This window comes from Periplaneta americana, chromosome 14 (genome assembly GCF_040183065.1).
Source record: "Periplaneta americana isolate PAMFEO1 chromosome 14, P.americana_PAMFEO1_priV1, whole genome shotgun sequence".
In the NCBI taxonomy this organism is placed as follows: Eukaryota; Metazoa; Arthropoda; class Insecta; order Blattodea; family Blattidae; genus Periplaneta; species Periplaneta americana.
In genome coordinates this window covers 77,125,998-77,140,529 of record NC_091130.1, presented here as the reverse complement: position 1 = coordinate 77,140,529, position 14,532 = coordinate 77,125,998, and the positions used below count along the sequence as shown (strand labels likewise).

The following is a 14,532-nucleotide window of genomic DNA, read 5'->3' as shown; positions in this document are numbered from 1 at the left end:
TTAAGCAACAATCAGCAGTCGCCAAGTTAAATTGGAAATATTTACGAGTGAATTTGAGTGAAGAGCAAAAATTCACAATGTCGATTGTCGAGGCATATGCAGGACAACTGGGGACAGGCGTATAAGCAACGGATAGCAAAGGATAGAGCACGATGTTTACCATAGCAACTGACATGTTTAATCTCAATGCATACAGGATAGCTACTCCCAGGAATGCCAGTACAACTCCGTTGTACCGGGTTTTCAGGGTACAGTTGAGCGTCTCGTTTAGGCACAGTGAAAACGTAGGCACAGTGCAGGTAACATGTGGGGGAGGACGAGCCGTACGGTAAACACAAGGGATGCACAAGGTTTTAGTTACAACATTTATAGCGGATCATTAATTGACATAAATAAAACAGAAAACAAAAAAAAAAACACAAATTACATAACGTTATCATACACACATTTTAACAAACAAGCAATTGTAACGTTGAAATAATTCAGTATAACAAATCAAATTTTGCTACTTATATGATGTGCTATCAAGCAGCATTTGTACGGTTATGAATTTCATTCTCTGTATGACTAACATAATATCACCATTTTCTGTGGCCGAATTGACAAAACTACAACACTGTAATTATGTTTAGGAAATAGTATTGACACTTCAAACCAATATGAAGAGTTCGCGGGAAAAACGATGAATGTCACATTTCTGTTATGGATTAGATAATGATCTAATTGAATCTATAACTGCAAAATGTAGTGCTGTTTCTATAGAAAATAAAGGAAAGGATTACTGTATTCGTGGTCATAATTCTCCTTTTTACCATGTTTCATAAGAACAACATTAAATTTCGTAGTGATCCATTGACTTAGATAATGACATCAACCTTAACAAAACTGTGACATTCATTTTTTTCCAGCGAACTCTTCATATACATTGAGCACCTCCTGTGAACAAGTGTTCAGATCTAAGAAAATATGTGTTGTAGGATCCATGTTTATTACACATTATATTCTTGAATAATTTCAAGGGAAAAATTGTTCCGGGGCCGGGTATCGATCTAGATTTGCATAACATTATATTCTTATTTTGATGTATACTATCACCTCCTAAAATATTGCATACATTTTAACATTCTGTATATACAAATACGCAGCAACATGGCGGTTGACTGACATGCAGTGCAATTACAGAAGAACCTCGATTATCTGTCATCCTATTAACCGATTGGTGGCTAAACCGTCTATCTTTCTCTCCAGAAATATATGAAGTACTGCATATTGTATTTGCATGTTTTTTTTATTTCTAGAATGTGTTATTATAAGCCTTTTCCCTTACACAGTATGATATATTGTTCGAATTGTCGTACTAAGTATATAACTTTTATCCTAGATCATATATGTAACAGATAACTCTTCGCTACGTTAAAATCGGCAGCACTTTGAAGAGAACAACCCCCAGGATCGCCACCCGTCCGCCGTAAACGAACAAGAGGTGGCAGCACAGTCGCTAATGCAATTCAAATGGGTATTATGACATGACTCCTTATGTAACAACTAGATGGCAGCGTAGTAAACCTGACAAAAGTTGTTAACCTCAAAGCCTGTAACCTCGATATATCTGTTACATATATGATCTAGGCTTTTATATAACATGTCTTCTATGGATGTCAAAATAAATCTTGTTGTGCTACGTATCGAAAAAAAGTATAAACAAGTGAGTGGTTTGGGAAAGGAGAAACTGTGGCTCATCTCGCACCAGAATACGAGGTTGGAGTGTATAAAGTATGTAAATCTACAACACGAGACCTCCACTATTCGTATCTTTTCACAGAGAGCCATTACAAGGAGTTTCCTTGCTCATTAAAAACCAGACAACCAGATTTAAATTAGTGAACTTCTGATCCACTACTTAGCATGTTAAACACAATACCATGGCAGAAATTATGAAAGTGTAAGTATTATTCACTAAATTTACGAAAATCTTTTATGGTATGCATTATCCGATTTTTCGATTAACCGTTCAGTCAACCCCCTTCATTACCACGGATAATAGAGGTTCTACTGTATAACATGGTTTTACTGATTTATTTTCCTTTGATGAGAAAGGTGTGTCAAAAATTACTATTAGGCCTACTATAAATTTTGAGACTAGTTAATCTTCTGGTTATAGCGGATCTTCTGCACCGTTTCTTATTTATGGCAATGCAATGCTTTGAAAAGAAACACAATCACTGAACGCAGGAATGTTTAGTGTTTAACGCCGTCGTTGAATCTGTCCAAAGCTCCTTCTCTATCTGCTTCGGATGCTGTGCGTCACAAACGCGTTCCATCACCTGGATATTAAGTGATATAAGATTTCGGATACTACAAACTGCATATTACCGGTAGGACGTGCAACAAGGCGCTACACATCTGCAAACAGGAAGACGCTCACCTGCTAATTCTCAACTCTGAGGAGGAGGCCAAGGTAGTGGTATCCCTATGGGACAGGGTTTTGAAGCACGTTCGACGTAGTCAATGAAAGTTATTCCCACGCTGGCTTCCATGATCTATACAACACTGGAGAGTATATTACCATATTTAGTGAGTATCTCTTTGCTAAAAGTCGTAGAGCACACATCTCTAACGGTCAGTTTCGCCAGTCATGATCAGAAGATTTCAAAAGTGAACATTTCTTTTCAACTCAGCAATAGATCTATTAGTGATATCTGGCAATCTTCAAATCGATGGTAAAATTTAAGTTGCGGCACGATTTTGATTCTTAAATTCAGTTGGCTTGTCAAATCGTTGATGCAAGAAGACGGAGTTCCATCTTGAATGTAACCTACTGAATGCAAATTTGTATATTTTTATTAGGTTATGGTCAGTTCTGTTATAAAATCATTACACTGTGAAAACAGTATTCCTTGAAGTTTTCCTAATTATGTAGCTTGTTCGTATGTATTCGTGCTAAAATAAGAATAATAGAATTGTTTACAATTAAGAGTCTCATTTCAAAAGTTTAGAATATTAATTTGACATTTTAAATGTAATTACAACTTAACAATTAAAAGTACGTATTCGTAGATTTAATTAAACACACGTCAAATTTAGATTGTGACAGAAAAATAAAATGAAAGCTTCTATAGCTCCTAATTTGATACCGTTATAAACGTAGGCGTGTACTTTCTTATATTTTTGTCTTCTTGTCTGCCTTCTTTTTAACTCTTTAGAGCCCATCCAATCTGAACTAAGGTAAACATAACACAAAATCGCCTGTCAAAACAAGGCCTATTAAATTCTGTGAACAAAATTCAATATAAATATTAATATCCTGGCTGTAGAATTGTCCACTTACTATTTCACAAAGATTTCTATCAATATAATGTAACATTTTAAGTGACGGCATTATTTCGCTTATCCCGTTTTATTTCTAAGTACTCACCCCCGGCATGCAAGTCCTCTTTATCTGATGCCTTGTCTAACAGTTCTTTCATACAGGTCTATGTGATTACTGGTTATAATCTTGAATAATTATATTGATCAGTCCCTTGTAACAAGTCGTGAAATTATACATATTTTGATGCATTTTGTTTCAATATTATCTATCATGTTCATTTTCAGACACATGTCTTTCTATGAAAATTTAAGCTTTTTCTTAAAAAAAATATAATTAACACTCAATGTACGTATTTTCATGACATAAATTTTAAAACTGTAGGCTACCAATTAACGTGTATATCGTATCATCAGTTTACTTTCACTACCATTTTTACTTATGTTAATTTTTTGATAGACCTATCATACAATTCTGTATCTCTTTATTCTCAACTCGTACTAAATTACATTTTCAAATTTTAAAATACATGTAATATATATTTCTTTTATAGTGTTAATTTTACCATGTAGCCTCTATTTTTATTGCGTTTTTAATATAATACTTTGATCAAGAAGCTGATTGAGTAGTGGAGAAGGCTCAAGCCTTAATTCTGCCAAATTAAATAAAACACTATTATTATTATTATTATTATTATTATTATTATTATTATTATTATTATTATTATTATTACTAAGCAGACGATTCCTATTAAAAGATGCCGCTTACTTACCGGAACGAATTTGTTCGGCGAGTTCGGATTTTTATTCTTTACACTATTCTAAATTCCGAATGACCGGATTCCGGCGAGGGGAATCTAGACGGATATCTGTACAGGACAAGAAAAAAATAAAGAAAGCCTTAACATTATATCGATTGCAAGGTCTCCAATCGCGTTAATTCTGAAGGCATAAATGAAATGGATGATACGAAGCGCATTTTGTTATTTCTTCTTCCAAAGCTAACACAATTAAAAATATATCTTCCTCAGAGCTCTATCGATAAATAACAACACTATAAGATGTGCAACGAAATATATGAGAAAGGCGAATGGCCTGAAGATTTTACGGGGACAGTGTTGATTCCAATACCGAAGAAAAATAATGCCAAGAAATGTAATGATTTCAGTACTATCAGCCTAATATCGCGCTCGGCGAAGATTCTCTTGCAAATATTGAATCGACGTTTATATTCTAAGATGGAAGAACAGTTGGAAGAAGAGCAGTTTAGCTTCAGGAAGGGAAAAGGTACGAGAGATGCAATTGGACTGCTACCAACAATCGGCGAAAGATACCTAGATAAGAATAAAAAGTGTATGTAGTATTTGTGGACCTAGACTGGCTTTTGACAGAGTGAATCGGAATAAAGGGATGGGAATCCTGAAGAAAATAAGTGTGGATTGAAAAGAGAGAAGACTGTTCAGTAATCTTTATATGAAACAACTAGTCAAAGTCAGAATAGGAGAAGAACTGTCAGAAGGAAGTTAAATAGGGAGAGGAGTACGTAAAGGATGCACTTTATCACCTACCCTGTTCAACATCTACTTGGAGGATTTAGTGAAAAACTGTTTTCAGAACATGTGAGGAGTGATAGTAGGAGAAAGAAGAATAAAGTGCATAAGATTTACGTTGTTAGCAGAAGAGGAGAAGATGCTAAGGGATATATTAGTGGAGGTAATGACAGCTGTTAGCAGTATGAGATGATGATAAATGAAAATAAGACGAGAAGCATGATCATAGGAAGAAAAATACATAAGATAAATTTGCGAATTCTCTTTGAGGCAGTAGAGCAAGTGAACAGCATCAAATACTGGGAGTGTGCTATAGGTAGTAACATGAGCTGCTGCCAGGCAGTCAAAAGGAGGATAGCAATGACCAAGGAAGTTTTAATAGGAAAAGGAGCATCTTCTGTGGACCTCTGGAAAAAGAAGTAAGGAAGAGACCAGTAAAATGCTTTGTATGAAGTGTGGCATTGTATGGGGCAGAAACATGGACATTACAACGAAGTAAGAGAAACGAATAGAAGCATTTGAAATGTGGATATGGAGAAGGATGGAACGTGTGAAGAGGACAGACAGAAACAGAAATGAAACTGTGTTGGAAAGAGTGGGTGAAGAAAGAATAATTCTGAAACTGATCAGGAAGAGGAAAAGGAATTGATTGGGTCATTGACTGAGAAGAAACTGCCTACTGAAAGATGCACTGGAAGGAATGGTGAACGGAAGAAGAGTTCGGAGTAGAAGAAGATATCAGATGATAGACGACATTAAGTTATATGGATCATATGAGGAGACAAAGAGGAAGGCAGAAAATAAGAAAGATTGGAGAAAGCTGGGTTTGCAGTGAAGGACCTGCCCTTGGGCAGAGCACTGAATGAATGGAAGATGATCAATTCGGAAAGAAAACCAGTGAGTTATACTACAATAAAAATCCGAACACGCCGAACGAATTCTTACCGGTAAGCAAGCTCCTATCTTCAAACTGAGTTTTCAAAGTACGTTTTCATATCCTTGGCTCTGACAGAAGATGCATGGCCTTCTTGAAACCTTTATACATAAAGTATATGATCATTAGGGATGGAAGTTCAGACACCGAATCTATGAAGTTAACTACGTCGTGTATTATACAAGTGCAGTTGTTTACATCAACTCAGGGTAGTAGAGGGACTTGTGCAGATCAGTGCTGTGCTTGAATCAAAACAGTTCTCGCTACAGTTAAGTAACTAAAACTAATACGATATAACACATATTTAGGAAAGCGTTTTACCTTATTCTTTTCTTTGTAGAAAATAGTGACACATTTTAAATTAAAATGAATTATGTAGCTTAAGTGTCACTAATTTTGTTGCAATGCAGAACTGTGTACTGTGTATATTCGTAAATTGTCAATTATGAACCTGTTTCGTGTATCTCTCAAACATAGAAGTGTTATTTCGAAATTGCACTGTATTATTGATGCGACAATTTGTAAGATTTTATATTTATTATAATGTGTATTATCTTGTACTTGTTCACTATTTAATTCATATTGCACTTCACAGCGTTTCGAATATGTAGGATTATTTAAGAACACTCTTCAGATTCAGTTTAACCCTTTTATTGTTATCAACAGCTGATCGTATAGAATTTAAAGTTATTTCTTATCACGAAAGTAAGTATTGCTTACGCGTGATTGTTAGAGTCGGCAATTTCCTAGAAGTATACTTTTCAATGAAATATTTAAAATGGAGATTCTCAAGTTTATGGAACGGAATATTCGCACATATCATCATCAGACACAAGTCATAATAAAAAGAGGACTGATAAGAAATCAAGTCAATGAACAATTTCAGATGTTCGATGTGGTTTTATAAATCACGACGCTTATTAATTTACAAACTTTACAACATAACATACTTTCCTCCTTGATTGAAAAATAATCATCTCCGAAGTCTTTTACAAGCAGAGGGAAAGTTACAGATTTTATTGGCGGCATTTTATACATCTTCACAGTACCTTTAATAGATCACAACTGAACTCCTTACGAAATGCTTACTTTTCAAACAGAAAACAGATATCCTGTGTCGAAATATTCTATTAAAATGAAGTAAACAATACAAAACCCGCACCTGTTTAACTTCGAATGACTTCACGCGACGTCTCCCATTTTGTATACGAATCTGAAAGTACATCAATAAATAGCCTAAGGTCATCCTATAGCCAGTTTTCGTCAAACCTGTAGCCGCCTCTAAGCAGAGTTTTGGTGTCCAAACTTTGTTTCCTAGTGATTATCAAACTATTCTTCATTGATCGATATTCAGTCTTTATCATAAAAAGAATATTATAGATATAATTGACGATTGCCGAGTAAAATGTAATGGTCGTTGGTGGAGTCTGCTATAATCCCAGCAAAGCTTCATAATTGCCATATCAAGCTTCATCGACTCTCAGAAACTTTGTGAAACATTTAGTAATCGCATGTCGTGTAGGCGAAAGGTGCAAGACTGAACATTCGATGCTTGTGGTAACTAACAGACTGCAATATTTGTTTTGATTTTAGATCAATCACTAGCGACTACAGGCTACGTGAGCTGGGAATCTGGATACCAGATACGAGGAAGGAAAAACTGCGGCCTCTTTGGAAGGAACAGGCTTCTCGCTGATGCCGCCTGTTCGTATAAAAGAGCGTTCATCTGCGAGGCAGAACTGTAACATAACGACATTATGAAATGTTTATTGTCTGTGACAACCTGAAGCTTTTAGGAAGTATGAATATACAATTTGTGACGAAACAAATATTAATAAGGCTTATGTTCTCGGTCGGATGTCATTGCAATATTAAAATTTTTAAGGAATTGGTTCTTATTAATAAGAATTGTGAATATTATTAAAAGTTGAATAAATTTAATGCACTTATGTGTTGCATTAAATTAATGTTTACTTTTCTTTTATCTCTTTATTGAATATATTCCATATATCTGTAGAAATATTTAGAAAAGAATTACTGTGTTTAATCTGAATTGGTTTCTTGGAGAACCGTTAGTATGGGCCTATGATAAAAGAAATAAGAAATATAATTCATGCAAGAAAATCTTTACCGTATAAATGCAAGAGTCTGATCTGTTGCAAAGAAGTGACGTCAGAATAGTTGATGTAACTCGTTGCCTTTGCTAAGGAAGTGACGTCAGATGTTGAAACTTCCGTAACATTTTATTCATTTTACTCTAGAGACTAAATGTTTCACGTTAAAAGTTCAATTATCTAATGTGTAATCTAGACCAAACATATAAAGTAATTTCCCCTTCAGCAGTTTCAATCAGACTTCTTTGTGCAATATTTTTAATGTCTGTATTTTAGATGTTAAAATTTCAAGTGTTTTGAAGCTACGTATCGTCTTCTTCTTCTTCTTCTTCTTCTTCTTCTTCATCATCATCATCAGAAGGCATAAAAGAGCAACCTTCTTGTGTATTCTTTACGAAGTGTTATTATCTAGTCCAGGGATGCAAAACTGTGCTACAAATGTGGTGGAAATCACAAGCCGGAACATGTAACTCATCCCTTTCTTTCAACTCTTGCGCCAATAGATATGGTAGGGGGAGAAGAGATATGTATTCATTGTGCTTGTGAAACGTCACAGATATGTCATTGAAAGCCAGAGGATTGTGGACAGGGGAACAAATTCTTTCCTCATGCTTCCACCCCTCTCTTTTCCAGTTCTGCATCCCTGCCCTAGTCAATAAAATTTAAGATGTATGTAGATTTCTATTTTCGTCTTCTCTGAAGACGAAATCGAAAGATCGCTATGAAAATTTTCTTTTAATTGTTATAATAAATCATTGTCACAATACCTTAATTATTTTATACAGCGAAAAATTTTCGATAACATATGAGGAGCAAGCTTTCAAAAGCTGACATGTCCATTTTCATAAAATATAATTTAAATGCCAAAAACTTAGGGTACATCTCTGCAATGAACAAAATATTTTCTGTGGTGAAATATTAAAGATTTTTTTTATATAGATTCTAATCACATTTCACCGTAGAAAAAAAATATGTTTATTACAGAGACATATATTTGTAGTATTTTCTGAAAAGTTACATGACAGGTTTTGAAAGTTTGCTCCTTATATGTGGAGCTATAGCAATAAGGAATTACTTAATTTTTTTAAATAGGTAATAATACTGCTTATGCAGAATAATTAATTCTAACAGAATTCCCGGTGATTTGTAAATTCATCTATAATAGTAGTTTAATGCAATACTCCTACATGAATGTCCAGCGACTGACTAAAAGTTACAAAATAAATTTTCTATAGCCTACATGCGCAGAAGAGCTCTAAATTAAGCTGCTGTTGTATCTGACTTATGTAGATTAGGCCACTGGGTATGGATGAATTTTAAAATGGTTCTGTAAGGCCTTAGGCCTAACAATATAAATAGAATAAACTGAGAAAAAAACTTCAAAGTTTGCAATTTAGTCATCTTGTTTACTTTTTTCTTGCCACGGCAGTTCCAACTGGTTCAATGTTCTCGGGCGTTCGAACGGAACGTGTTGTACTACTACGAACTGATGAATTAACACTGCCAAGATCACGAAAATTGTTAACCCATTTAAAGACCATATCCCGTTGGGTATCCTTCCATTTTTTGGAACTCGAAACTCCAGTATGAAATTTATTTGTGTCTGAGAAACGCTCCCTGTTTTAAAAGCATCTCCACAAAAATGTTCACTGACTTGCTAAAAAATATGGTATAGTTCATCAAATTGCATAACAGAAAATTAATTTGCAACAATTTTATATTCGTCAATTATTTCGTTCGCGTTCCACAACCTACTAAAATCCATCTAGGTATACCCAGTGCCAAATCGTATATTATAATAGCTACAAACATAGCACGATTGTTCTGAAACACCTTAAAACGAGATATGTAATATAATAATTCACTTGAGAAGATTTAAGGATACATTTAAGAGTTATTTTGACGAATGGAAGTCCGTTTCTGGCTTTGTAAGATATACTCTATAATGACGGATAATCTGTACAATCCACTTTCAAATTCAAGATTCTACTGCTATATAAATTTGCAAAAGGTAATATCTCTCAGCTGCACAATATCATGTTCTGTACATGAGTATAAAAGTTCTGAACTGAGCCGTTAACATATCTGATGAATGTTCAGACATGGTCAACAAAACTGTTGTAGGCTATACAGCATTTAAAACGGAATTCACAATTATTGCTCCACAAGAAGATTTAAGGTAAATATTGCAGCTTGCATTGACGTAAGGGAGTCTTTCTTTTTCTGGTTTGGTGAAATATATTCCATAATGACAGATAATCTAGACAATTCACTTTCAATTCAGGGTTCTGCTGCTATATAAATTGCATAATATCAGATCTCTCAGCTATAGCTTCCTGTTTATAGGATATCATGTGTCTGAATATTATGTGCAGAAGAGTTTGGAATTGAGCTATCAACGCAACTGACGAATACCATAATATCAATAGACATGGTCAACAAAACTGTTATATACCATCTTGAAAACGGTATCCATAATATTATTCTTCTACAAGAAGATTTAAGGTAAATCTTGCAGCTTAAGTTGACGTAAGGAAATCTGTTTCTGGATTAGTAAGGCGATCTACTTCAGTGACGGATAATCTGGTTCATCCAGCTCTAACAGAGATCCTGATTCTATATAAAGTCCCATACCTTCGAGTTTGTCAGCTTTTCTTCTTATTTTATACCACGATGATGAGGTGTGTTCTGGTAGTGGTGTGCTGTGTGATGGTGTGCTTCGGGGAGTTGTCAGGGCTCAAGTGTATATCACCGCACACCAGTGCCCTCAAATTGTCTGTCATCAGTCGTCGCAACCAAACAGGTCACTGGATTGCTCAGGTAAACCAGCTCAAATTATTGTAATTGTAAGAAGAATGCTATTTTTCGTCAATGGTGCACATAATGTAGGCCCTAATACAGAGTGATTTTTACAGAACAGAACCCCATAAATTGTTAACGAAATAGAAACTATAACTCAGATCCGTTTCAAACCACTTTTAAAATAAAGCGCAACTAATGTTACCACACGTACTTTATCAATAGATAAAAATAGTAGTCCACAAACAAATTGAAAAATCAAAGATAATGGAATTTAAAAACCATGTTGAAGCCGATAAGCTGTTATATTAAATTGGGTTAAACAAGGTCCGTCTATGCTTATCTTTGAAACTAAATAACTAAAATTTATTTGTACATATTATTTGATAAATTTAAACGTTTTCGACTTCACAGAGTCATCATCGGAAGTTATGCCGTAGAATACATAGGAGTTTGAATGTGCATTTATGTGATTTACTGTAGTATATAACACTAGTAAGACTAAACAAGTTGCAAACATTAGTTATAAAATACAATAAAATACATAGGAGTTTGAATGTGCATTTATGTGATTTACTGTAGTATATAACACTAGTAAGACTAAACAATTTGCAAATATTAGTTATAAAATACAATTATAAAATTTTATGTGATTAAAATTTAAAATAAAAAAAAACAATAAAATGCTGCGTTAGCTGTTACATCAGTATAATGTTAAAACGAGGATGGACTAAGCTTGTTGAATAATCTGTGATAAGGGGATCACATAATTCTAGTGCAGTGTTTTGTGCTTAGAATATACACAAAAATTGAGGATCACGGTGAATGTTTCGTTGTCTTTGGGAGCTAGACGGCAACTGTTGGCCTGATAATGCTTAACCGGATATGCTGACGGCAACAGTTGTCTAGCTGCCAAAGACACCGGAACTTTCACCGTGATCCTCAACTTTTATGTTTAGTCTACGCACAAAACACTGCACTGGAATTATGTGATCCCCTTATCACAGACTGTTCAACAAGCTGTAGTCCATCTTCGTTTTAACGTTATACAGGGTGCGTCAGAAAGAACGGATGGATTTCACAGGGCAAGCAAATTGTAAGGATTCATCAAATCAAAAATTTATTGTTATCAACAGACCCACCAATACATGCAGTTTATTGAAGTTTCCTGAAGTTCGCCATCACTTTCACAGTCACAGCTGGTGGGATGCCGCGATTTTTTCACGAATCGCCGTCTTCAGTTCGTCCAGTGTATGTGGTCGATGTTTACAAATTTCCACCTTCAAATGGACCCAAAGAAAGAAGTCGCAGGGCGCGAGATCTGGCGAACGTGCAGGTCAAGGAATGTCACCGCGATGCGAAATGATGTGCCCCGGAAAGAGCTCTTGCAGGAGATTTATTGTTTGACGTGCGGTGTGAGCAGTTGCCCCATCTTGTTGAAACCAAATGTTCTCAGCATCAACAGGAAGCTCGTTTACCTTGGTTGTAGGAAAGTTTATAACATTTGAACATAATGAGCATCTGTAATGGTTACTGCACGGTCGTCATCATCCTAAAAAAGTAAGACTCCCAAACACCAAATTCTGCTACAGCACACGAAACCGTAACTCTCTTACTGTGAAGAGATTTCTCGTGCAATTAATTAGGATTGATTCTTGTCTATTTATTGACACAGACGGAGAGGTGAAAATGGGCTTCGTCACTGGTCAACAGAACGGTGGTAGGGGCCACGTTCGTGAAAATACGCTGACAACAATCAACACGATTCTCGCAATCTCCTGCATTAAGTTTGTTGCAGAATTGCCATCTTGTATGGGTGGAATTTAAGGTCTAAATGCAAAATGCGTCTTACCGTAGCCTCGGACAATCTCAGTGCAATAGCATGTTTGCGGGCTGATCACTGAAGTGACCGGACAACCGACTGTCTTACTGTTTCCACATTTGCACGTGTACGCGCGCTCTGTGGTCGTACCGGTGATTTCGTCTTTAATATTGAACCTGTAGTACGAAATGGAACCACCCACTGCAAAATTGTATTCCTAGTTGGAATCCTAGCGTGACGTCAGATGTCGAAATGAGTCCTGAGTGACGATCACAGGCTCTTCATTTTTCAAAAATGTCTCTGCAATGAATACACGTTGTACGCCAGACCACTCCATGTCAGACTCCATGTTCTCAACTGAAACTGCATTCTCTCACTGACCAAACAGTCGTGGTCCTCCTCACTCTATTCCTTCCCTCGCTGAGTATCGATAGTTTGAAATCCATCCGTTCTTTCTGACGCACCCTTTACTAATGTAACAGTTTACACAAGCATTTTATAACTCATGTTTGCAACTTGTTTTTTCTTACTAGTGTTATATACTACTGCAGATCACATAAATGCACATTCAAATGCCCATGTATTCCACGGCATAACTTCTAAGATTGTACGTGTTTTCAAGAAAATACGAGTATGCTTAAACTCTTCATTCTAAGATGTGATGTTTTCAAGTGTGTTAATAGATTTGTTTTTTTAGGTTCAGCTGGGGCACGAAGCGGGACTACAGGATACAGGGCCATGGGAGCTGGACCTTGACCATACCACAACAAAGTGTGAAGGCTCAGAGTCAGTCCTCATAACTGCCACCGTCATAGGTAACGGAGTTTGAATCCCGAGAGAGGCGAAACGTACAATCTATATTATTTGAGGATGCACTTCTCGGCCTGCAGAATTGGATTTATACGTATCTTGGGCTGGTGGCTAGGATCCTACATACGTTATAATCCATTTATGTTTCAGAATTAAACATAGCCTATAACATTACAATTAAAGTTAAAATATATGAACGATATATAGAGTAGAAATATGTACAAAGCAAATAGAGTATTGATCTTGGGATGAACAGGATTTGAAATGTGTATCCACGAGTTTTTTTTTTTTTTCCACACCAGCCCTTATTCAATTGCATAATTTTGGTGAATCAATATTTCGCAATAGTACTTTGGTCATTAAATATAATATTAAGTATTAAATTTTGTGGTGGCAATCCTTGCGGTTTCAGAGAATTCAATAATTCAGTTGGATAAAATACATCCTGCTCAGTGTCTACAACTGTATTGAGAAACTAAGAATATGGTCCTGGACTGCGTAAAAATACAAATTATGCGAAGTTTCTAGATTTTGTCTTTCATGTTGTAACAAGCAATAATATTTAATGTTGTATTATTTCTTCCACGGCCTCATGAAAGTCGGTGTGTAAATACAACAGAAATAAAGAACAACTGACAACTTATTTTTCATTCTTTTAATTAATTTAACGTCCGTTAGTCCAACTTTCATATAGCCTATGTTTTTCTCCTGGTTGTGAAGGCTAAATGTGCTAACTTTGGCAAATATCGGTAGAAGCGTGTAGATTTGTATAGAGAACATAGGCATTCATACATACGTAAGTACATACTTACATACACACATACATACATACATACATACATAAAAATATACACAAATACACATATATACACACATACACACATTTACATACATACATACATACATGCGTACATTCACATTTATATATTAGATAAAAATGATCTATATGTAAAAAACAAAACAGTTTGCCTCTTCTGTGATATATAGTAATAGGATGTAGAACTATATCACTTTAAAGTTCCCAAATATAAAATTTGTCCGGTAAAAAAAATTATATATTGAAAATTCCGTCATAGTCGTGGAAAAGGTTGTAGAATATTTATAAGGGTTATCACTTGAATTTCACACTTATGGTGCTATCTGCATTATTTATCTATTAATCTATCAGCAACAGACCAAGGATACTCTATCCAGAAC

The 14,532-nt window shown here is 35.3% G+C and overlaps 1 protein-coding gene across 2 annotated transcripts in view; it reads left to right on the top strand.

Moving 5' to 3' along the window:
- LOC138713476 (hemolymph lipopolysaccharide-binding protein-like) overlaps positions 1-14,532 on the top strand; it is a 31,213-nt gene that overhangs the window by 11,393 nt on the left and 5,288 nt on the right. The window contains exons 1-2 of one of the 2 annotated variants that reach the window (XM_069845604.1): positions 10,568-10,724; positions 13,223-13,340. The exons of the other annotated variant lie outside the window; for it this stretch is intronic. Of the exons in view, the coding sequence (XP_069701705.1) occupies positions 10,578-10,724; positions 13,223-13,340 (265 nt within the window). The 5' untranslated portion in view covers positions 10,568-10,577. Of the gene's footprint in view, positions 1-10,567; positions 10,725-13,222; positions 13,341-14,532 lie in introns of those variants that run through there. 2 annotated transcript variants of the gene reach the window in all.